This window comes from Babylonia areolata, chromosome 4 (genome assembly GCF_041734735.1).
Source record: "Babylonia areolata isolate BAREFJ2019XMU chromosome 4, ASM4173473v1, whole genome shotgun sequence".
Taxonomy (NCBI): domain Eukaryota; kingdom Metazoa; phylum Mollusca; class Gastropoda; order Neogastropoda; family Buccinidae; genus Babylonia; species Babylonia areolata.
Window position 1 is genome coordinate 51455376 of NC_134879.1, and position 23678 is coordinate 51479053.

The following is a 23678-nucleotide window of genomic DNA, read 5'->3' on the forward strand; positions in this document are numbered from 1 at the left end:
GCGTGCGTGAGTGTGTGTGTGCATGCGTGCGTGCTTTGTGTGTGTGTGTGTGTGTGTGTGTGTGTGTGTGTGTGTGTGTGTGTGTGTGTGTGTGTGCCTGGTTTGTTATCTACAGTGCCTCAGCTATCTGACTATAACCTTGGACTGAGAATCCGTAGTTGACTGTAATCGGTTTAATATATCTAAACGTTCCAGTTTCTGTTTTTAACTTCGATTGTGTAGATAGATATATATGCGTATGTGTGTGTGTGTGAAATGGATAGCGCGCAAAAGAAAGATAGGCGGACAGACAACGAAAGAAGAGACAGAAACAGACAGCGTATGTTGAAGTGCGAGTGTGCAATTGGGCACATCTTTTAGGGGAAACAACCGCGTCTGTTCTCTGGTTCCTTTTGTTAGGCCTACTTGGCTCCCCCGCATTGCTCTTGGCGAAAAATCGATGCCCGGACCGAAAAGCAAACATCTGATCTGCTGACCAAACAAAGCTCTTCTTCTTCTTCTTCATTCGTTGGCTGCAACTCCCATGTTCACTCGTATGTACACGAGCGGGCTTTTACGTGTATGACCGTTTTTACCCCGCCATGTAGGCAGCCAAACTCCGTTTTCGGGGATGCTGGGTATGTTCTTGTTTCCATAGCCCACCGAATGCTGACATGGATTAAAGGCTCTTTAACGTGCGTATTTGATCCTCTGCTTGCGTATACACACGAAGGGGGTTCAGGCACTAGCAGGTCTGCACATATGGTGACATGGGAGACCGGAAAAATCTCCACCCTTTACCCACCAGGCGCCGTTATCAAGATTCGAACCCGGGACCCTTAGATTGAAAGTCTAACGCTTTAACAACTCGGCTATTGTGCCCGTCGAAGCAAAGATGAACGGGACGTCACATCCAGTTGGTGTGTTTCGGCTCGTTGTGTCGATAAGAGGACTGCCTGGTCTAGGTCAATGTGGAGAATATTATGCAAGGCACGTGAAGAGACAGTTCATTTGATTGATTGGCTGATTACTGATACTTATACTTGTACAGTGCGTATCCTCGGTCACAGACCAATAGTCCTTCAGCCAGCCCCTCAAATCAAGGGGGTCGGTACCACTCATAGTGGCAAGTGTTATCATTTATTTTTGGAATCGTCTATGTCCCTAGATGTCAGAAAATCATGATAATGTTGTGAACGTGGCAGCTTTCTGCCTGTTATTACGTGATTTCTAACCCCACCCTACCGCGTCGAGAACGCGCACCGTGATCAAGCTCTGTTCTCCCAGAGCCTAAACCATTGAAGATAGAAAAGCCATTATTGAACAAAAAAGATGTATAATAGCATGCTAAACAACTTTTGTTCTTATGAATATATCAAATTATTATTTGTTCGTGAAATGTGGCGTTTTGAGGATTTCATGACACATTCACACAAAATTCGGCATGTCGTCTTTTGTCAAAGCTAAATCAAAATGTTGATCGTTTTGGAAAAGTAATCACTTTTGTAAGTGTCATCAAAGATTATGCAACACGACAAAATTCTCAGTTTGTGTTCTGCTCTGCCTAAATGGTTGCAAAGAAAAAAAGTACTTACTAAAGAAGACGATGTAGAATAGCACGCAGAACAACTTTTGTTCTTATACATTTATCAAAATATAATTGTCTCAAGGCCTGACTAAGCGCGTTGGGTTACGCTGCTGGTCAGGCATCTGCTTGGCAGATGTGGTGTAGCGTATATGGTTTTGTCCGAACGCAGTGACGCCTCCTTGAGCTACTGAAACTGAAACTGAAACTATCAAAATATTATTTCGTTCATGAAATGTAGTGCCGTTTTGAGGATTTCATGACAAAATTCACACAAAATGCGGCACTTCGTCTTTTGTAAAGGCTACCTAGTAAGAAAAAGGAAGACATATTTAGAAGCAAAACGAAGCGCAAGGGAATTGCGAACAACTATTATTATCATAAAACTATAAAAATGTTAATCGTTTCGGAAAAATTATGGCTTTTGTTAGTTTCATCAAAAATTACGCAACACGACAAAATGCTCAGTTTGTCCAAGTCGGTATAATGCTCTGCCGAAATGGTTGTAGATGTAAATATACAGGTAACTGCTAAACAACCAGATGTAGAATAACACGCTAAAGAAAATTTGAGCAGAAATAGATGAAAGTCAAAGTAAAAGATATTGCATTTTGACCATGGGCATACATGCAAACTAGGGGACGGGCAAAACAGATCAAGGTTTAGAGACAATACTTGAAGAGCTAAATCTATTAAAGGTAAATCAAACAGCAACCTTTGTTTTTATCATTTGATATGTGAAAGTATTACACATTCTTATGATATAGGGATTAACATAAAGAGAGTAAAATCTGTATTTTTCCTGTGTTTGTGTCTGTTTCGGACGGCGTCAGAGGGCAGTACTGACCACCAGAAGTACTTCTGATTGATAAGGATCCAGTACAATCATGTTTGAAGCTCCGCCTGAAGGAAGACCCGGATTAAAGTCTTCAGCTGACCAGTGCATCATCCAGCAACAGAGTTAAAAATGTGATGAAAATGAGTCTAATTTCTCCAAATTCATTCCAGTCATGGGAAACTTTGCTTGAAGCGGCTAAAATAAGGAATCCCTATATTAACCTGCTGGCTGATGGACTACAAGCTATGAGCACTTTATAAACACGGAGTCATGTGCACAACAGACTGCCGACCTGAGTACAGCCGACTGAGAGCTGCGTTTAGGCGCTCATCATTCGTTTCCTGTTTTCCTGCGTCATTCAGTCAGGCTTCATTCACACACACACACACACACACACACACACACACACACACACACAGAAGCACAAGCACGCTTGCGCGCGCACACACACACACACACACACGTACGCATGCGCGCGCGCACACACACACACACACACACACAATTCATGCCGTCTTATGCCCATCCGACCTTGACGATCACCTTGAATGGAAAGAAATGAACAGGGGAACAGGTGGATGTCTGAAGACAATCAAGACGAAAGCCATGACAAAAAAAACAACAACAAAAAACAAAACAAAACACAAAAAAGAGCGAAACAAAAAACCAAAAACGGTTTTAGAACTTCTGCAGCATGTCAGGAGCAAGCAAAACAGAAAACGGTGGAGAGGTGAACAAAAAACTTCCTCTGGAGCTGGCTACACTGACAGGTCGATTCAGTGGGTGACGGAAAATACACTGGCTGTGGGTGCATTGAGTCGTCGTGATGACGTTCAACAGTAGACAGAGCAACAGAGACCACAAAAAAGTCGGTGCGACCATTACTTACCATATTGTGCACTGACAAGAATAATGTTAAAATTCAAGGCTTTTTTTCTTTCAGATTTACTGTTGCTTTCACTTTTATGCAGCCTGCAAACGCCATTTTAGATAAATGTTTCAATCGAAGTGAAAGTATCGGAAAGATGATCCCTCCAATGCTCGAAATAATGTATGATGTGAAAATGAATTTTATTGCTCAAGCAGAAAACAAAATACGGGAAATAAACTAACAAAAATAAACCAAAAAAACAAACAAAGACAACGCAAAAACACTGACGTCGTTTTGATTGTTCACATGTTGAACACTCCTGTCAATTTCAACAGGTTGCACGTTACCACATACAGTAATGAGTACTTCTCAGAAAAGCAAGTTGAACAGCAGGCAATGGTATAAAGAACACACACACACACACACACGCACACATGCTTTTCGACCGGCGTTTCTCTCTGTTCATCAATATTGCTGCGAAACATTCGTCAGTGGGATTTTATTCGTTTCCTGATTTTGACGGTTCTGGCTGTTGTATCTACAGAAAGGATGTCGAAATTGGGAAATTCAGCCAGTGTGTTCTCGGTAAGTGGCTGCTTGCTGCTGTAGTCGTCGAAATTGTGGTAATGGTGGTTGTGGTAGTAGTTCCAGCAAACAGTGGTAATGGTAAAAATAACGCTGACAGTGGAAAAAGGAGGGAAACGGCTCTCCCATCCATTCCCCCAACATCTGGCTGATTTGTTTGATAAAAAGCAATATCAGTGGGGAAATGAATGACGATCAGGTGCGCTTTAAGCTTGGAGAATGCGGGAAAATATTCAATAAGGAAGAATGTTTTCAACAATTTGGTTTTAATTTTCAAACCTTGGAGGAGCGAAATAGAAAAGGGCGGAGAGAACAGGGGATGGAGAGGGGAAGGAAGAAGACATTGCTGTCGTTAGTGTTTACAAACAGCAATGATCGAGCAAGACTTCCTTTTGCCACCCCAACCGATTTCCACCCCATTCTCATACAAGCTGCTTTCCGTCAAAGAATAAAGTTGATATGTGATTTTTTTTTTACGTGTCTTTGTTTTCGATAGAAGCATTGTGAATTTTAAGTTTGACAGGAAAGGGTGGTAGTGCTGGGGGTGGCTTAGAAATGTGATAAAAGGAAATCGTTTCCCGTTGGGCGCTTTTCATAAAATCGCATGTCGTCAATTTGTAGAAATTTTGTGAAATCTTGTCGTGTAAAAAGTATCCAAGAAGTGATTATGCAATACCCGCGTTTGACATGCATGACGGAAACTTCAACATGCATACTTCATCATCTGCACGGGTGTACTTTGCCTTCGTTAGGAATCTGTAAAGTGAGGGCAAAACCCACATTAATTTTTCTTCCCCTCCACTCCTCTGTGACTGGCGAAGTGAACGCCCATGGTTTGTTGTGAACACTTATCATTCGGTCTTGAGGGGGAAAATTGTGGATATTGCCAGAGCACCAAATGAGCCTCGGTTTCTCGAGACCAAAGAAGAGTTTCAGTTTCAGTAGCTCAAGGAGGCGTCACTGCGTTCGGACAAATCCATATACGCTACACCACATCTGCCAAGCAGATGCCTGACCAGCAGCGTAACCCAACGCGCTTAGTCAGGCCTTGAGACCAAAGAGGAACACAGGAACATAGACAGTAAGCTTGACTTCAAGGCCCACGTAGCAAGCATCGCCTCGAAAGCGGACAAAGTGGTTGTAATCATCAGAAGATCCTTTGACTTTCTTACTGAGGACCTGTTCGTACAACTGTTCAAGGCACTGGTACGACCGATTCTTGAATATGGACACTCAGTCTGGAATCCACAATTGAAGACCCTCTGAAGAGAAGTCGAAGATGTTCAGAGACACGCCACAAAACTCATCGGCTCGCTGAGGGACAAAGTGTACCCAGAGAGGCTGGCCACGCTCAAACTGCCCAGCTTAGAGCACAGAAGGAAATCCGGCGACATGATCGACACCAACAAATATGTCCATGGCATATACAAGACGGACAAGCCACAGTTCACGCTCTCCAGCAACAAAGCGAGCAGAGGCCACAGCCTGAAACAGAGCAAGGTCCGCTGTCGACTCAACGTTCGGAGTGCCTTCTTTGCGGAACGGGTCATCAACACCTGGAATGGCCTCCCAGAAGAGGTGGTGACAGCCCCAACACTGGCTGCTTTCAAGGGCCGCTTGGACACTCGCTGGGCCAGTATTCCCTCCCTTTATGAGTGCTACCACTAGTCTGTAGTCATAACCTCGCATGCAAGTTTTTAGAATAGTGACAAGCCCAGACTGGCGGACAGGCCACTACCAGGCCTCAAGCGTCTAACAAGATCAAGACCAAGAACAAGATCAAGTATAATTTTTATCACGATCAGTCTTACGCTGTAATTAGTGTCCACCAGAATGCAATTTATGATATTGTTATTCAAGGATGTTAGTCTCAGTCGCTTTGAACTGAATGCTGTTCAAAATGCGTTTACCTTCGCATTGTCCGTATCCGCACTTACCTCCTAGAATGAGCGAAAAAAACTGCTGAATGTCACAGCTGGGACATGAATACGAAAAGATAATCACTTATTTGGTAGGAAGGCTCATGCATGGCGGGTGGACAAGTTTGACGTAAGACCTCAAACATGTTTTGGGTTTCTGTTCCTCCTCTGTGACAAAAATTCCCCCAAACCCCGAAAATACTACAGCCCATCACGCCCTACTGTCACGCTTGCAAGATACTGACGCAGTATTAACTTACAGCATTGTTCCAACGACACGATTCCGCTACGAGTAGCTGGACTAGCTGTACACTGGAAATACCAGTGGTACCCCTCTTACCACACACACACACACACACACACACACACACACGCCAATACCCCCCACCCCCCAACTTACACAGTCAGCCAGCACTCCACTCCATGTGGGATTATTGCCCAGTAATGAAATAGGTTACCTCATTGAGAAGATGATGGGCTACAGTTCAAGCCTGTTTCCTGAACACGAATATGCATACAGACTGAAGACTAATACAAAAAATGACGCTGCCTTTTCACTGTTCATGTCTCGCTTTCTGCCCCAGGTGCCATCAACGATGGCCATGCCAGTCACGGGTTCTGGGAACGCCACTAGCTCCCCCCTCACCAGTGCCGACCTGTCTGCAGATAGTATGGCGGGCACCGTGGTGGGAGGCGCCGTGGCAGTGCTCCTCGTGGCGGTGGCCGTCGCCCTCACAATCTGCCTCAGGCTCCGCCGCCGACCGTCCGATCGGCCACGTCCCGGGGACGTTCCGGACCTCGTCATCAGTGACGAGGAAAGCGGCCTCAGCAAGCAGATCGTGGAAATCGAACAGTTCCGACTCCTGCACGTTCCGCTCAACGATTCGACCTTCTCTTCCTCGTACACTACCTCGCAAGATAGCACCTACTTCAGATCCAGCGACAGAACGTTTGAAAGAAGCTCCGACTCGTTTTCTGACAGTTTCTGCGACACGTCGGACAGTAGGAGCAGTGAAGCTGAGAGCAGCACGTCGTGGAGCTACTACCAGTCTGAAGGGGGTAACCTTGAAGAGTCGGGGTTGAAGACCTGGTGGCTGGACAGCGTGCACCGTTTGGAGGTGATAGAGGAGGAGTCTGAAGAAGTGTCTTGCAACACTACCAACACGGACAGTCCCCAGAGCACGCGCAGTGCCGGTTCTGTCGTCTACTCCAATGACGACCTTCCCTCCTTCCAGTCCTGCAGCGATGGAGGTTCCGACAGTGTCCTTGACATGGCCTTCAGTGAAAGCACGAACACGAATTACAAAACGTGCAGTGAGAACACCAGTATCTTTAACACAGCGTTTAGCAAATGTTCAAACTCTGGTTATGATACATGCAGTGTGAGCACATCTATTTTTGACACATCGTGTAGCCAGATTACAAACACGGAGTATGAAACCTGCAGTGAGAGAACGAACATTCTGAACACAGTGCTAAGCAAAAGTAAAAACGCAGAGTACAAAACTTGCAAAGAAACAACGCCTCAAGTCCGTGACGAGGCATACCACGAAGGCACAAACACTGAAGACCGACCCTGCAGTAGAACCCCGCGTCCAGAGCATTCCGATGACAGGGAAGCGCGGGACGACGAAGACCCGTGCCCTGGACACCCCGTCGTGCCCAGACACACGTCTTCCCCGGACAGTTCAGCCAGCAGCCGACGTTCCTGGCATTCCAGTGAGCACAGCCCCAGCTCCGACAGCCACAGCTCTGACAGCCACAGCTCGGGTACGGACAGGGCCAGCGACGACAGCCACAGCTCGGGCACGGACAGGGCCAGCGACGACAGCCACAGCTCGGGCACGAGCGGCGAGGTCAGCAGCGGCTGTTTTGACCTCAGCTACGTGACTTTTCACACCCTGCCCGACTCTAGCACCGAGGACGGCGGTCTACAAGCTCTCTACGCCTGCTTCGATCCTAGGGTGCGTGCCGAGGCCGCCATGTCCAAACATGCCTCGAGAAGATCATCTCTTTTCAGCGCCAGCGCGTTTTCTTCGGTGAGAGCTGATTGAACTGGTTACTGGTTATTGACCAGCGTCGTCATCCCTGTTCATCCTCTGCGGTGTGCTCTTCTTGGCTGGAAGTGTCTCTGTTGTTCAAACCTTCGCCACTCTAGCTGTCTTCAGCCCGGAGAGTTCAGGCGACGTGTGTGGTTGTCACGAGTGGAATTTTACATAGGACGTGTCTGTGAGATCAAGAAAGCTCATCTTCGCGTGCATTCAATGTTTTCACATGAGGTAGGTGTTTTTTTCTTTGCGGATTGCATTTTGTACCTATTTTCGATTTTAAAGCCTCATAGTTTAATCTATAAGCATGATTTGATTGAAATGGTATAACATTTGTTCAGTCTTTTTGTTTCTGTTTGTTGAACAATGATTATTATAGTTATGTCCAGTCTTGATTCAGATGCACGAAAGTAATGCTATATATTCCATATAGATGCATTTTAGAAAGATGATTTTTATGCAAGAACTATGTAGCAGTTATGCTTACTTACGTGGATGAATACAGATGAATGTGTGTAGTCAGTGTGAGAAAATGGAACGTAAGTGTGTGTGTGTGTGTGTGTGTGTGTGCGCGCGCGCGCGCGCTCTTGTTCGCTTGTTAACAGATACGCTCTTATAGAATGCTGGCTGATACAACATGGCTTGTTTTACACATTGCTTTCCCAAATGGAATTTCAAGTCGGAATTGTAAGACGAGCATGCAAACCTGTTTTACGATTATTTTTTTAGTACAAACATTGAATATCACATGTTCAGAAAAGGAATATTTTTTGTCTATGAACAGCATGTGTGATAAAGTTAGATCCACTTTAAATAGATCATTGTCGGGTACAACACACTCAAAGACCTCTGAAAACAATATTGTTAAACGTTGCCAGATGGTCCATTTCAAACACGCCGACAGTCAGAATGCCATGTTTTAAAACTTGTTTTTATTTATCCTCGTGTACAAATGATAAACTTGTATTCGAAAAGTTGTTCATGAATTTATATCAAATGGATTGTTGACTGAACATTTTCAATTTGATATCACTTACGTTTGTGTGATTTGTTTTATTGTATGGCTGAATATGGTGTATTATCTTTGTGTAAACTGCCAGCCCCAGCACGTATGAGCGTGCTTGCGTGTGTTGTCTGTGTGTGTGTGTGTGTGTGTGTGTGTGTGTGAGAGAGAGAGAGAGAGAGAGAGAGAGAGAGAGAGAGAGAGCTTTCGTATGGAATTAAAAAAAAATCAAACTGACATGCTGAAACTCTCAATGAAACATGCAGTCAATGCTCATGACAAAACAAGATAGAGATTTACTTTATCTGGCTGCATGCAATTTATTATCTTTTTATGAACTGCCTCACGAGTATGAATGAGTGGGTTGCGCGCGCGTGCGTGTGTGTGTGTGTGTGTGTGTACGAAGCGCGGCCTTCGCATGAGATGAAAAAAAAAAAGCCGATATGCGCAAACTCTCACTGAAACATGCAATCAATGCACATGACAAAATAACAAGATGAATATTTATTTCGTCCCATGTCAAATGGTCGCATGTAATCTATTATCATACTTTGCATGAACTGCCTGCGTGAGCATGTGTGAGTGGGCTATGCGCATTCGGATCTGTGTGTGTGTGTGCGCGCGCGCGCCCGCGCGGATGTGTACGTGAGCATCTTTGCATGGGATGGGAAAAAATCGAGCTGACATGTTCAAACTATAACTGAAACAATGCAATCAATGCACGTGACAAAATAACAAGGATATGGAGCATTGAAATTAACGTTGTTGACTTCTTGTCTGTCTGTATCTGTATTCATCTCCATACTACAAACTGTTGGAGTTCGACTCGTTAAAACAAATCCCAACCCCCACCCACCCCCCGAAAAAAACACACCAAAAGACCCCAAAAAACTAAACGGTTTGTAAAACACACACACACACACACATATATATATATATATATATTTTTTTTTTACATGATCGTGGAGGAAAACAAGTGCAGGTAAAACTCTTCATCATTAAAACTTTACAAAAACGCTAAAGTATGGGGAGGTGGTGGGGATTTAGGGTGAGAAAGCAACTGGGTCAATTTGACTTCGAAAGGAGAGAACCATTTATATGCTTGAATGACTCGAGTTTCACCCCCTATGTACTCGCTTGATTTGTCAGCAGGCAGTGAACTGCCCCCATGGTACAAATTTGGCCTGGAGAAACCACTCACAATTCAGTGGCGTTCCCATTTCAACAGGAGTGATTTCCTGAAGTCCAGTGATGGCTGATTGTTAACAACCAAATTATTTATTAACTTTATGTATACATTGACCAAAGGTGCAAAGTCCCACTTCGCTGGTAAGTGGCACGCTTATTCAGTGAACTTTGGAACTGTTTGCATATCATATCAAACCGGCAGATTCCAGTCTGTCAAAGTTGATAATTGTCAGTCTGAACCCGTTAAAGTTGAACACGGAGTCCCACAGGGATCTGTTTTAAGCCCTGTGTTCTTCACACTGTACACTGCTCATCTCGCTGAAATTATCAACCGCCACAATGTCGGTCATCATTCTTATGCTGATGACACTCAACTTAAGAAAAGTGATACCCCTGAAAATTTGTCCTCGCTCTTGCAAGAAACGTCCGACTGCTTCTTAGACATTAAAAACTAGATGACTCTAAATAAATTACAACTGAACGCGGACAAGACCGAAGCAAACATCATCTGAATTGAAAGTCTTTATTCCATCACAACTGGCACAACCAAACTTGGCAGTACATCCATCCCTCTTTCCAGCTCAGTCAGGAACCTTGGCGTTGTCCTTGACAACACACTGTCCATGCAAAAAATATAAGTCAGACCTGTCAATCCTGCTATTGTCAATTGCGGCGTATCAGTTCCATTCGGAAATATCTGTCACCGTGCAACATCTGGACTTGTCGTTTCTCTCATCCTCTCTCGCCTTCACTACTGTAACTCTCTATTGTCTGGTTTGCCTGCTTCAAACATTCAGTCCCTTTAGTGCATACAAAACTGCTGCCCGACTCGTCCTCAGTAAGAAAAGATCTGAGCACATCACTCCTCTTTGCAACATCTCCATTAGCTCCTGGTCTCCCACAGAATAAAGTACAAGATCAGAACTCTATATTGTGGAGTGATGGCCTTGAGGTAACGCGTCCGCCTCGGAAGCGAGAAAATCTCAGCGCGCAGGTTCGAATCACGGCTCAGCCGCCGATATCTCCTCCCCCTCCACTAGACCTTGAGTGGTGGTCTAGACGCTAGTCATTCGGTTGAGACGATAAACCGAGGTCCCGTGTGCAGCATGCACTGAGCGCGTGTAAAAGAACCCACGGCAACAAAACGGTTCCTGGCAACATTCTGTAGAAAAATCCACTTCGATAGGAAAAAACAAATATAAAAACTGCACGCGCTCTTCCTGGAGAGAACAGTCCAAATTTCACACAAAGAAATCTGTTGTGATAAAAAAAAATACAAATGCAAATATTATAAATGTGTTTACAAATCTGCCCCTTCCTATCTCTGTGGCTGCCTTCACCTCTACACTCCATCTCGCTCTCTACGATCAGCTTCGGTCCCAATCTGTCTACGCATACCAAGATTCAAACACCCCAATGTCGGCCGCCTTTCAATTATCTGTCTATGGACCTTGCTTTTGGAATGAACTTCCTCTTTCGCTTCATCAGGTCTCCGCACTCAACTCTTTTAAGTCTGGTCTTAAAATCCACCTTTTTCCAAGAAAACCTTCTTCTCCTGCCTCTTCTTTGTCTTCAGTTTCTCAAGTTAAGAGTTATGCATGCGTGTGAATGGCTGGTTTGAAAGCGCTTTGTTTTGTCTTTGCATAAGATTCAGTGCTATATATATACTAATTATTCATGTTGTTATCATTATTTTTTTTTAATGAAATTAACATAAGAATTGTCGTAATCGTGAACTTAGCAGCCCAACTTTGAAGTTTACGCAGTTAGCTATATACTTCAGCGTTCTTACTCATAAGAACCGACTGACAGTTATACAATAAATAATTACACGTGCTGAATAAATATTTCACAAACCAAACAACATCAGCTACTAACTGTTTCGTTCTTAAACCCACTCCCTCGAGAATACCAAAATTTACATATCGAAGTTATTTTTGATGCGAGCATGGGTGAAAAATATCACATAATACACCCCCGACTTTCCACGTGAAATGTTGATTCTCACACACACACACACACACACACACACACACAGAATCAGCAACAGGCTACAGATGAGACGACGAACGCCAGGAGCATGCATGAGATAGACATGCAGGAGTTCATTCACTGTCAGGATCTTTCACCCAGTCCGGTAGGGAAGGCAGGATGTGCAGTCTCCAGATTTCCCGCAGTTCCAAGGCCGCCTGCAGTGACCACAGGGTGAACTGCAACCAGCAGCCAGCCTGAAACACGGGGGTCAGGTCTGGTCATGTCAGATCAGGTCAGTCAATGGACTAGTTCTCTCCCTCTTCTTCTCTTCACTACCTCGGAAGCAAGAATTCTCTCTCTCTCTCTCTCTCTCTCTCTGCAAGTTCGTAACTCTTCAGTCTTTGCTACTTCCTCTCTCCCAAACAATTACAAGAATTCAATTGTCTTTCATCCCCGAACTTCATCCCATTCCTATGCCCTTTTGTTTGTTTTCTTCTTCTTCTTTTTTTTAAAATCTAACAAAATATTCCCCCTTTCCTCAATCTATTTCAAATTTTGGCCATTTGGATCACCAACACCTCTACGTTCTCTCTGACTGATGAATAAAACAACAAACGATACAAAAGACATAAAAAGAAAGAATGAAACAGGATAAACGAACATACCCAGTATGCACATCCCCGAAAATGGAATGTAATGCCTTCATGTCGGGGGTAAAAACAGCCATGAACAAAGCCCACTTGTTGAAGAGAAGGCGGTGGCGGTGGTTGGAGGGGGGGCGGGAGGGGTTACGGAGCAAAGAATAGTCCAAAACGGATTACAAAGAGGGAGAAAGAATAAATACTGTTGTAAAAATCAAACCTCCCCCCCCCCCTCCCAATTATTTTCTATGCAGTTGTTCGTGTCTTTCAGCTCCATTTTTTCGGAGAGAAAAAAAAGTTACATCAAAACATCAGTTTAAATATAAATGTGTCAAAAATATTATTTATAAAGTATGTTCTTCGATATGCATTTTCACTTTGTAATGTAAACATCTATTAAGGATTACAACATCGATGTATATTTATAATTTTTGCATGTGCGCGTCGCGTGACATTTGCTTACAGTTGCAACAGCAAGACAGACGACGAAGTTGCTTGCGTCAAAACCACGCCAGTTGTACCGCTGAGCCTCAGAGCATCTGTTTGGTAAGAAACATAAAGGTTGTTGATAAGATTCATTCTCTCCCGCTCCAAACCTGTGTGTGTGTGTGTGTGTGTGTGTGTGTGTGTGTGTGTGACTCGACTCGACTTCATTTATTGTCATGTGTGTGTGTGTGTGTGTGTGTGTGTGTGTGTGTGAGACTCGATTCGACTTCATTTATTGTCCTGTGTGTGTGTGTGTGTGTGTGTGTGTGTGTGTGTGTGATTGTGTGTGTGTGTGTGTGTGTGTGTGTGTGTGTGTGTGTGTGTGTGTGTGTGTGTGTGTCTGTCTGTCTGTTTCGACTCGACTCGACCTCATTTATTGTCATGAAATCCTCAAGGATTAATAGACACAACAAAAGAACATAAGGAACAAAGAAAGAAAATGTCATCTAAGACGCATTCAATCAAATTCATATTTCAAGAGAAGAAAAGAACGATAAACGGCCAAAAGCAAAGATAGACACGCAGACAGTCACAGAAACACAGAGATTCAGTTACATCAGACAGACATGGACAGATTGAGAGAGAGAGGAGGGTAGAGGGGGCAGTAAGAGAGAGAGAACAGAATTCTTTTCTGTTTCTGAGAGAGAGAGAGAGACAAAGAGAGAGAAAGAGAGACATACAGAGATAGAGACAGAGAGAGAGGTGAGAGACAGAAGAAGACAGAGAGAGATAGAGGTGTGTGGGAGGGTGGGGGGGGGGGGGCGGGAAACGAACCTGGGAACCTGGAAGATGGCAATGCCGGTGTCTGTGACACCCCCACACAGGGAAGCGAAGCCGTGGCTGACGGTGCACGCGGACACCAGCATCAGCACTGCCACCACCACCTCCACCACCCCCTGAGCCACCATCACCCCCTGACCCGTCAGAACCGCGGACGCTCTGCACAGCGTCAGAGGCAAGGAGGATAAGCAGGGGGTAGGGGGTGGGGGCTGGCGGGGGATGGGAGTGGGGATGGAGGGGGGATGAGGAGATTAACTGATAGTATTCGTTCCAAACGATTTCTATTTTCACAGATGTCGAAGATTTTAAACCATTTACCTCTTTAAGTGGTGTTGGTGTTTAGGATTCAATTTCAAGATGTATAGCTTCAATCAAACCAACAGTCCAAATCGTTTCATACGAGGAAAAAAAACACAAAACTAAACAAAAACCGAAAAAGAAGAAAGCACAATAACACACCGAAAATGCATATTAAAAAAAAAGGTGGTTTAAAAAAAAAAATAGTGCTCCACGTATAACGAAATGTTACACTTTACATGTTTCATTGATTTACTTAAGTGTGTTTTTTCCCTTCCCAACACATAGTGAATTACAATAACTATACATTAATGAACGTGATTGGCATTTACTTAGTATTAGTCTGTTTCGAGTTTTGTTATTTTTGTGTCATTCAAAACAAACCGAAGCCCATCCTCAATAAATTCCGTACCACGCCCTATCTCCCAAGTTTCACTGGAAAATCGAACTGAGCGTCTAGTCGTTCGGATGAGATGATGAACCGAGGTCCCATGTGCAGCACGTACTTGGCGCATTGAAAAAGAACCCATGACAACGAGAGTGTTGTCCTCTGGCAAAATTCTGTAGAAGGAATCCACCCTGACAGGTACACAAATAAAAACGCACTCAAGGCCTGACTTAGCGCGTTGGGCTATGCTGCTGGTCAGGCATCTGTCTTGCCAAGCAGATGTGGTGTAGCGTGTATGGACTTGTCCGAACGCAGTGACGCCTCATGGAGAAACCGAAACTGAAACTGAAACTGAAACTCCCGTATCACGCGTCCTGCAAACACGTATCCCCGGCATTTCTTTGCGAACACTCTGTCCCCATACTCACTCTTTGCTGGCTCTCTCTCTCTGGAAGAAGACAGCGTATACGGCGCCCACGACGAGGGAGAAGATGAGCGAGAAAAGAGCCGACACGGCCACCGTGTACTGACACATTGACTGCGGCCCGAACCGCACCCGGAACAGCACGCTGTCGGGTCGGCCCCCAGGAGACCGGAAATACTCGTACACGACATCGGAGTACAGCAGGCACTCCCTGCCAAACTTGGTCTGAAAACAACACATGTAAATTACAATATTGTGTTGTGTTGTGTTGTTGTGCTGTGCTGTGCTGTGCCGTCTTGTCTTGTCTTGTATGTCATATTTGTCACAATAGATTTTCTCTGTGTGAAATTCGGGCTGCTCTCCAAAGGAGAGCGCGTCGCTACAGTGCAGCGCCACTTTCTTTTTCGGATAAGGACACTCGAAGAGAAGTGAGAGGAAAATTACATTTTGGAGTAAAAAATAAGCCGATGGTGAAGGAACAAAATAGTAAAGAACTACACAGAGCAATCTGTGAAGCGCGTTCGCCCGTCAAAGTCGAACAGCTATTTGCCCAATACTACACACGTGGATAGGACCAACAATGAAAGTACTGCTGGAACAGCTATTTGTCCAATACTACACATGTGGTAAAGACCAAGAATGAAAGTACTGCTGGAACAGCTTTCTGATATCATGGTCAGTGAAAGTACCACTATTGCCGAACTATCAAATTTTCTGGGTCCGTTTCCAGTAAGGAACCATCCACCCAAATCTATCTGACCTTATCTTTATCCCTTGCCTTTTCATTCCCCAAAAGATTCATATATATCCGTCCATGTTTCTCACGAGAGACAACGCTCGTTACTTTTTGCTCTCACAATGATGGGAAATGCTTTGAAAAATTCCCTGGATCCGGACAAATCCTGATCACCGCCAAATCTGAATGATTGTTTACAAGCCCACATCCGACACTTTCACCAACTGTCAGGAAAATCCGTCCTCAATTTTTTTTTATCACACTGCTGACGGACAAGCAAACATCCAACCAACTCGGAGTGAAGGCACATCCTCCTTGGCGTAGGTAGTAACCCAACATACAAATAAAAGAATACACCAATTTAAGTCAAGTAAAACAACTTAAACAATAAAGCGACAGTGGGAAACAACGAACCACATAAGTGCAAATAATGTAAACAATAAACAAAGAAATACAGTGAACAAACCAATCACGAAAATACACTGAACAAAATGAATAGGGTAGGTATGGGTAACTACGAACGATCCAGTCGAAGCGACCAGCTCAACGTGTGTACTGTAAAGATAGCATGTCGTACGATAGTCAAACGTATTCTTTTGTTTTCGAAGACTTTCTCCAACTGATTGCACCTGGAAAAGTTCGTCTGCTCATTCTTTTCAACGTTTTGTCGACATTTGAAATGGCAGGGGTGCCTGAGGGTAAATGCCAACGGGCAAGTCTAACTGCGAACGACTGCTTTGGGTACGTGTAGACAATTAAAAAAGAAGCAGGTCTTGAACTCATTAGACATAACCTATCATTGGAACATCGCACCAGACTGTTGTATTGGTTTTGATCACAAATGCACACAAACAGATATTTAAACACAAACACCCCACATCGCACACAAACACACCCTTTTGAGAGTGCTCAGTAGCTGGGCAGCATCGTTCGCAAATAGACTCACGTCAAAATATCCTATTGTCTGATTGCAAACGACACTAGTTTGCAGATGCCTTTACAAAACTGAAACTCTGATTTGTCACCAGTATGCTTTCTTAAATTCTCCTTGCAATGGCAATGCGCATTCATTCAACATATCCGATCAAATCAACTATTTTAAACTGTGTCAACATTCAAGTCTACGACTTGTTTCTATTGATTTTCGGATTCTGAGAGCATGTTTGAAACTTTGGTCGGCAGTGGTGCGCGAAGAGAAGAAAGAGCGCAGATATAGCCAGAAATAGCTGATGTTTGACTGGTTCTTGGAAATGGATATTCATCAAAGTATCAGAAAAAGGTCGAAGCAGACGTTAAATTGTGAATTGCAACCGTTAAGAACGCTTCGAAGTGGGGCGGTATACGTATCGTCCGGAATTATAAGCTGTTCGAAATTACCCATACCTAACCTAATCAATAATCAAACTACTTACTAAAAAAAAAGAAATAAAATAGAACAAAATAGAAAACAAACAAACAACAGAATTAGTTCTGTTCACTGGCCGAAAAATCATTCAACGTTAATCCTTGACAGGCTTCCGAATTGTCAGTACGAGATACTTTTCAGTAAGATATCTATGACCTGGCCAATGTTGACTGTAATTATGCTTATAAGTCTTGCTTGTTATGTTATGTCGCGTTTGTCATGCGCGCGTGCGTGTGTCTGTGTATGCGTGTGTGTACGCGCGCGTGCGCAAATATGCTTAATTGCAAAGGCATTGCGTCAGTACGTGAAGCATAAAAAAAAGAAGTTCCTGGCAGATATTGTTATAAAATGTCAGACTGAAGGAGAATAGAGTTTTTAAAACGGGGAAAGGAAAGGTCAGCTGTGATGGCGGGGTGACAGTCTGCGTGCGTGTGCAACATCAAGAGCCACAGAGAGAGAGAGAGAGAGAGAGAGAGAGAGAGAGAGAGAGAGAGAGAGAGAACTAGACAGACACACTTAATATACACAAACGCGCGTGCACACCACGGGAGGGTGTGTGTGTGTGTGTGTGTGTGTGGAGGGGGGGTGGCAGGGGGGAACAGAGACAGAGAGGAGAGCAGGAGGGGCACAGCGAGAGAGAGAGCGAGAGAGCGAGAGAGTTAGAGTTAGAGTGTGTGTGTGTTTGAGAAAGAGACAAAACAAGACAAACACACATATACACACACGCGCAGACAGACAGACAGACAAGACATACAAAGGTGAGAGAAAAAAAAACAGAAACTTCTGCGAGTGGGTTGCGTGTGAGCGCGTGCTTGCGAGTGAGTGGGTGTGCAACATCAAGAACCACAGAGAGAAAGAGAGAGAGACAGACAGACAGACAGACAGACAGAGACAGAGAGAGAGAGACAGACAGACAGAGACAGTGACAGACAGACAGAGACAGAGAACTAGACAGATACACATATGTCCACACGCGCGTGCACACACCAGCGAGAGAGAGAGAGAGAGCGAAAGACAGACAGACAGACAGACAGACAGACAAGACAAACAGATAGACAAAAGGTGAGAGATGAGAAAAAGGTTCAGATTACTTTTGCGAGTGGTTTGCGTGTGAGCGCGTGCTTGCGAGTGAGTGGGTGAATGAGTGCGACGTAGATGCGTCTCACTCTTGTGTGTGTGTGTGTGTGTGTGTGTGTGTGTGTGTGTGTGTGTGTGTGTGTGTGAGTGAGTGAGTGAGTGAGTGAGTGAGTGAGTGTGTGTGTGTGTGTGTGTGTGTGTGTGTGTACATGCGCGCGCCCTTACAAGCGCGCACGTAGAGGTGTGCACGTGTTCTCAAGGAAGTCGTCATCAGCGACAATAACAAGCCAACACGCACAACGCACTGAACTTTAAGCTGCTGTGGCTGCGAATAGGGCGTAGGCAGTAAACTTAAATCTGACGAAACGACGTAGTTCTATATCTATGTCTGTACGCTGAATGTTTCTCGTCATCTTCTCAAGCAAGACATCACCATTGACAATGCCAAGCCAACAGGCAAAATAAACAGAAGGCAGCGGGGCGAAAATGGATTCTTTTCTTTCTTTCTTTCTTGTGCATATTGCGGTGAACTTCAGCAGTGACTGAGCTGTTGTGTTTGCGAAGAGGGTGGGCAGCCCGCAGAAAGCTTGGTGTCTCACGAAAAGTAAACACATCTCTTCTTCTTCATCCTCACTCTCTCTCTCCCTCAACGCCATCGCGCGCGCGCGCGAGTGTGTGTGTGTGTGTGTGTGTGTGTGTGTGTGTGTGTGTGTGTGTGTGTGTGTGTGTGTGAATATCATCAACTGACCCTGTTGTCAGTGTCAACATCTCTCTCTCTCTCTCTCTTTGCCTCAAACTCCCGCTACAATGTCACTCTTTCAATTCGCCTCTCTTTCTCTCTTTCCCGCTCTCTGTCCGTCTGTCTGTCTGCCTCTTTCAATGCCAGCAACTGGATCTGTTGTCAATGTCAACACATTGTGTGTGCAGTCTTGGAAGTGCAGCAATACGCCCTGGGTAAACCAAGTTGATCATCCGGTGTGCTTCTCTTTCCCTTTCCTTTTTTATTTTTTATTTTTCCTTTCTTTCTCACGTTGACTGCTTTCCTTTTTTCCTTGTTATTACCACTGGCTTTGTATTCTTCATGTGCATTCCTTTCTCATAAGCGAGCCTGCGCAAACAAGCATGCACATGCACTTGCATGATTGGACATACAAACACAAACGGAGACAGAGACGCTTGTGTGTGTGTGTGTGTGTGTGTGTGTATCTATATACACAAAGAAGTAGAGGTCAGAGAGAGACAGACATACAGACAGACAGACATACAAAGAAAAAAGAGAGAAAGAAACACAAACACAGTCAGTCACAAAAACACAGATATTCAGTTTCATCTTCGTCACGAAAACGGGGTCGCATCACCCACATCTTTTGTGACAAGGAGCTATTAGTCGAACGAACCAAATGTCCTGGTGCACACTCGGCTAAGCGGATCAATCTATTGGCTATGTACAGTTTCCAGGGAGCGGGTAAAGAGCTTCCAGACAATGTAGCATTCGCGAAAGGCGCTGAGAGATAGAGAGACAGAGACACAGAGAGGGGCGGACAGAGACAGAGAGAGTGGGGGGTGTGGGGGGTGCAGAGTGAGAAAGACAGACAGACAGAGACGGAGACAAAGAATCTGAGAGAAAGAGACAGACACTGCAGACAGAAACAAAGAATGACACCCAGAAAGATACAGAGAGAGAGAGAATGAGAGAGTGAGAGAGAGAGAGGGGGGAAGAGAGAGAGACAGACAGACAGAAGTCTATAAGAGAGATGGAAATAACACTGGTGCACACTCCACACCTCTCTCTCTCTCCATCTGCCTTGCACCCCCTCCCTTTTTACCTGATCCTCCTCCTCCTTTCTGCCTGTCTGTCTGTCTCTGTCTGTCTTAGCATCGCCTACGCTTCAATTAGTGTACGCCCACGCTGTTTCTGTTGCTGTTTTTATTTTAGGTTTTTTTATGTTGTTTTTTTCTTCTTCTGCGCCCCCTAAACAAAACCATACCCAGCCCTGAAACGCTGCAATCCTAGTGACAGCAATGTACACAGTGCCAGCCACCACTGCCGGAACACTTACCAGAGGAGACCCCCGCTTTGCGGTGTTCATTTGTTGGACTGTTCAAGTTAAAGGTTGGTATCGTGCAGGACAATGTCTGTCGGAGAAACTACGCCTTTGCTCTCAAGCCCTCTCCCAATCATATCGAACTCCTTCTGTATGGTTTCTGTCTGTCTGTCTGTCTGTTTGTCCATATCCCTCTCTCTATACATGAATGGAAATGGGAATGCTTCCCGATGAAACCTTTCTAAGAGATTTGTTTTAAGCATGATAAAAAGGGGTGGGCAACAATGCATGCAAAGATTTACTTGTCTGTTATTGATCTTTTATGTAGTCATCAGGGTATCTCCAGCACACATCACTGTGGGTTGGCGCCAGCAACAGCCAGATGTAATACCCCATCTCCCTCCAAAGAGAGAGAGAGTGAGAGAGACAGACAGACAGAGACACAGTCGAAGAGAGAGACAGATGCAAACACAAAGGGACAGAGAGGGTGAGAAGAAGATACAGACAGTCAGGGAGTCTCCTGTACATCTCACACATACATAGTCAAAGGCAGAGAAAGAAGGAGGGCGGGGGAAGAAGTGAGAGAGAAAGAGAGAGTGCGGTACAGAGAGAGACTGAGAGAGAGACAGACAGACAAACAGACAGAGACAGTCTGACTGACCGAAAGGCAGACACACACACATATAGAGAGAGTCTCCCATAGGTCGCGACACTCGCCTGCAGAACTCCCATCGGAATGAGGACGAAGAGACTGGACAAGACGATCAGCCCGTACCCCACTGCCCGCCTCAGCAGGAAGTTATGGGCCAGGTCCACCAGCTGACACATGCCCACCTCACCCCCTGCTTCTTCATCTTGTCGCCATTGCCGTTCTTCTGGCTGCTGTTGATGCTGCTCCTGCTGTCTTGTTATCGCTGACGTCACTGTTGGCGGAGGCGGTGGCGGTGGTGGCAGAGGTGGTGGGGGTGGTCTTGTGAGATATTTTTCTAGAAATAAAAAAGGGAATAAATGTTTATATTTTATATAAAGGTCTAATACGAATTTCGTTTCATGTACTACACACACATACACGCGCGCGCGCGCGCGATCACATACATACACACACGCGCACGCGCGCGCGTTTGAACACACACACACACACACACACCATATACCTCTCCCCTTCTAATATCACTCTAAGTGGAAAGACGTAAAATTGAAGTATTATTACCGCTCGAAAGACATACATATGCAGCAATAACAGCAGTACTATTACCACTACTGCCATGAGATTAATAAAATGCCTGATGACAACAATCGCGTGTGCATGCGTATGTGTGTGTGCGCGCGCGCTCGTGTCTGTGTGTGTGCGTGTGTGTGTGCGCGCGCGTGTATCTCTCTCTCTCTCTCTCTCTCTCTATATATATATATATATATATGTGTGTGTGTGTGTGTGTGTGTGTGTGTGTGTGTGTGTGTGTGTGTGTGTGTGTGTGTGTGTGTGAGGGGGGACGACATCACAAACGCACACACACACACACACACACATATGTGTGTGTGTGTGTGCATGTGTGTGTGTATATGTGTACATATATATAAACATGCATCTATTGTGTTATAAAATATATAAACACAATATACACATAGCTGACGTAACAACTGAGTCGCACGGCACTCTCACACTCTCATTCAGACATTACCACAAGACAAACATTGTGTCAATATGTCCTGTCACAAATCAACAGCTCCATTGTAAAATTCCATTTCGCCTAAAAAGGTCCGCAGCGGAAAATTTCTCACAACCGTCTCCTTGGCATTCTTCAACAGACACTCCCTGTACTGCCTGCCCTTCGTGATTACCAGTTTGGTTGGGCGTGGCGCTGTCACCAACGCAGTTTGTAAGAGCGCGCGCGCGTGTGTGTGCGTGTATGTGTGTGCGTGTGTGTGAATCAGATCGAACAGGTCATTACGGCGTTCCTCCAACGTGGGCTGTTTTGACGGAGTTGCTCAAACTAAACGATTACATCACAGACATGGAAATGGATGAGTTACACAATAAACAAACGGTGAATAAAAGTAAACTTGAAGTTTTGAACTCTAAACATTCGTTTCTTTTTCTTTCTAAACAGTTTAGACAGTCAACAATTCCTGAACAAAAGCAACACGCAAAGTTTGTAAGCTTTTTGTTGGAAAATCATTTAAAAGATTGAACACACACACACACACACACACACACACACAAACGAACGCATACACTCATTCAAACATTGAAAAACCTGTGTTCGTGCGTGCTCATCTGAACGCCATATTAACAGCCAAAGCATAATAAAACAGAACTGAACAATTTTTGTGAAGAACCAATAAGAAAATGCACTCACGTTGCTCAGGCAGACGATCAAAGACACTGAATGTACTGTCAGGAAAAGGATAGTGCTGTAATATGTCCATCGTTGTCGCCACGTCTTTTGCTGACACTTTTAACAACGATGTGAATATGATGCAAACACACGCAATACTTCCTTGAGTCCTATGCCGTCGAATGCTAACACACGCCAGTCACGAACTATTTTTGTTAAACTCATTCGCTTTCCACCTATTTCTGTCACAGAGCAGACTTGACGTGGAAGCGATGCTAAAACAGCAAACTCAAATGTTTTTTGTTTTCGTTTTCGACGAACCAATTGTAAAAGGAGCTCTGTGTGTGTAAACTTCTAGACACTCTTTAGATACGTGGAGACAAAATCGTCAACACGTCTTCTGAAATCTTGACAATCAGTTCTGCTCCCTTCTGACAAGAATGAACTCAAGTTGTAGGAATGTCTTCTGGGTTTTGCTTAAAATTATTCGGAAAACCACCTCATGGTTCTGAACCGCGTTTCTGGCTTTGGCTTCCTGGAAACTACCACAGGACCCAAGCTTTTGTTTTTCTGTTCCCTCATGACACACGTCTCCTCCCACATTACTACAATGTCAAAGCGAGGACACCGCGGCGCAGAGAAGTGTCGTCTGCTTCTCCCTTTTCTAGTCTCGCTGGTTGTCGTGCGTTTTGTGTTTTCTTCGTGAAAATCTGTATCCACCCAGGTTCTTCTTCTTTTGTGTGTGTGGGGGGGAGGGGTGGAAGGGGACGGGGGGGGGGGGGGGGGGGGGGGGGGGGGGGGGTGAGGGGGGGCGAGAGGGGGGGAGAGATGGGTGGGTGGGTGTCTGTGTGGGAGTGTTTTGTTTTCTTGCTTGTTCGTTGAAAAGTGTTCGATTTACTCAGTTCGGTGACCTTTGGATGGAAACGTCACTGTCACATCAATGTTCGCAATAAATTAACGAGACATTTCCTTGATTCTTAGTTTAAAGCGAGCGCCTACGTACAAAGTGCGCGCGTTTATGTATGTTTGTGAGAAAGTGTACACGCATGTGTTTTGTGTGTAAGCTACGTGCG

General features: G+C 44.8%; 2 protein-coding genes across 2 annotated transcripts; one reads left to right on the forward strand and one right to left on the reverse strand.

Moving 5' to 3' along the window:
- The first annotated feature begins 3822 nt into the window (after positions 1-3822).
- On the forward strand, positions 3823-5526 carry LOC143281482 (uncharacterized). The gene is made up of 2 exons (XM_076586691.1): positions 3823-3858; positions 5146-5526. The coding sequence occupies exons 1-2, from the start codon at positions 3823-3825 to the stop codon at positions 5524-5526; spliced, it is 417 nt and encodes a 138-aa protein (XP_076442806.1).
- Positions 5527-9320: 3794 nt separating this feature from the next.
- Positions 9321-23247, reverse strand: LOC143281288 (uncharacterized). Its single transcript, XM_076586424.1, has 6 exons — positions 22627-23247; positions 20987-21255; positions 15011-15231; positions 13892-14056; positions 13095-13170; positions 9321-12244 (listed from the first exon to the last, which is right to left on the reverse strand). The coding sequence occupies exons 1-6, from the start codon at positions 22694-22696 to the stop codon at positions 12122-12124; spliced, it is 924 nt and encodes a 307-aa protein (XP_076442539.1). The 5' UTR covers positions 22697-23247; the 3' UTR covers positions 9321-12121.
- Between the last annotated feature and the right edge of the window lie 431 nt (positions 23248-23678).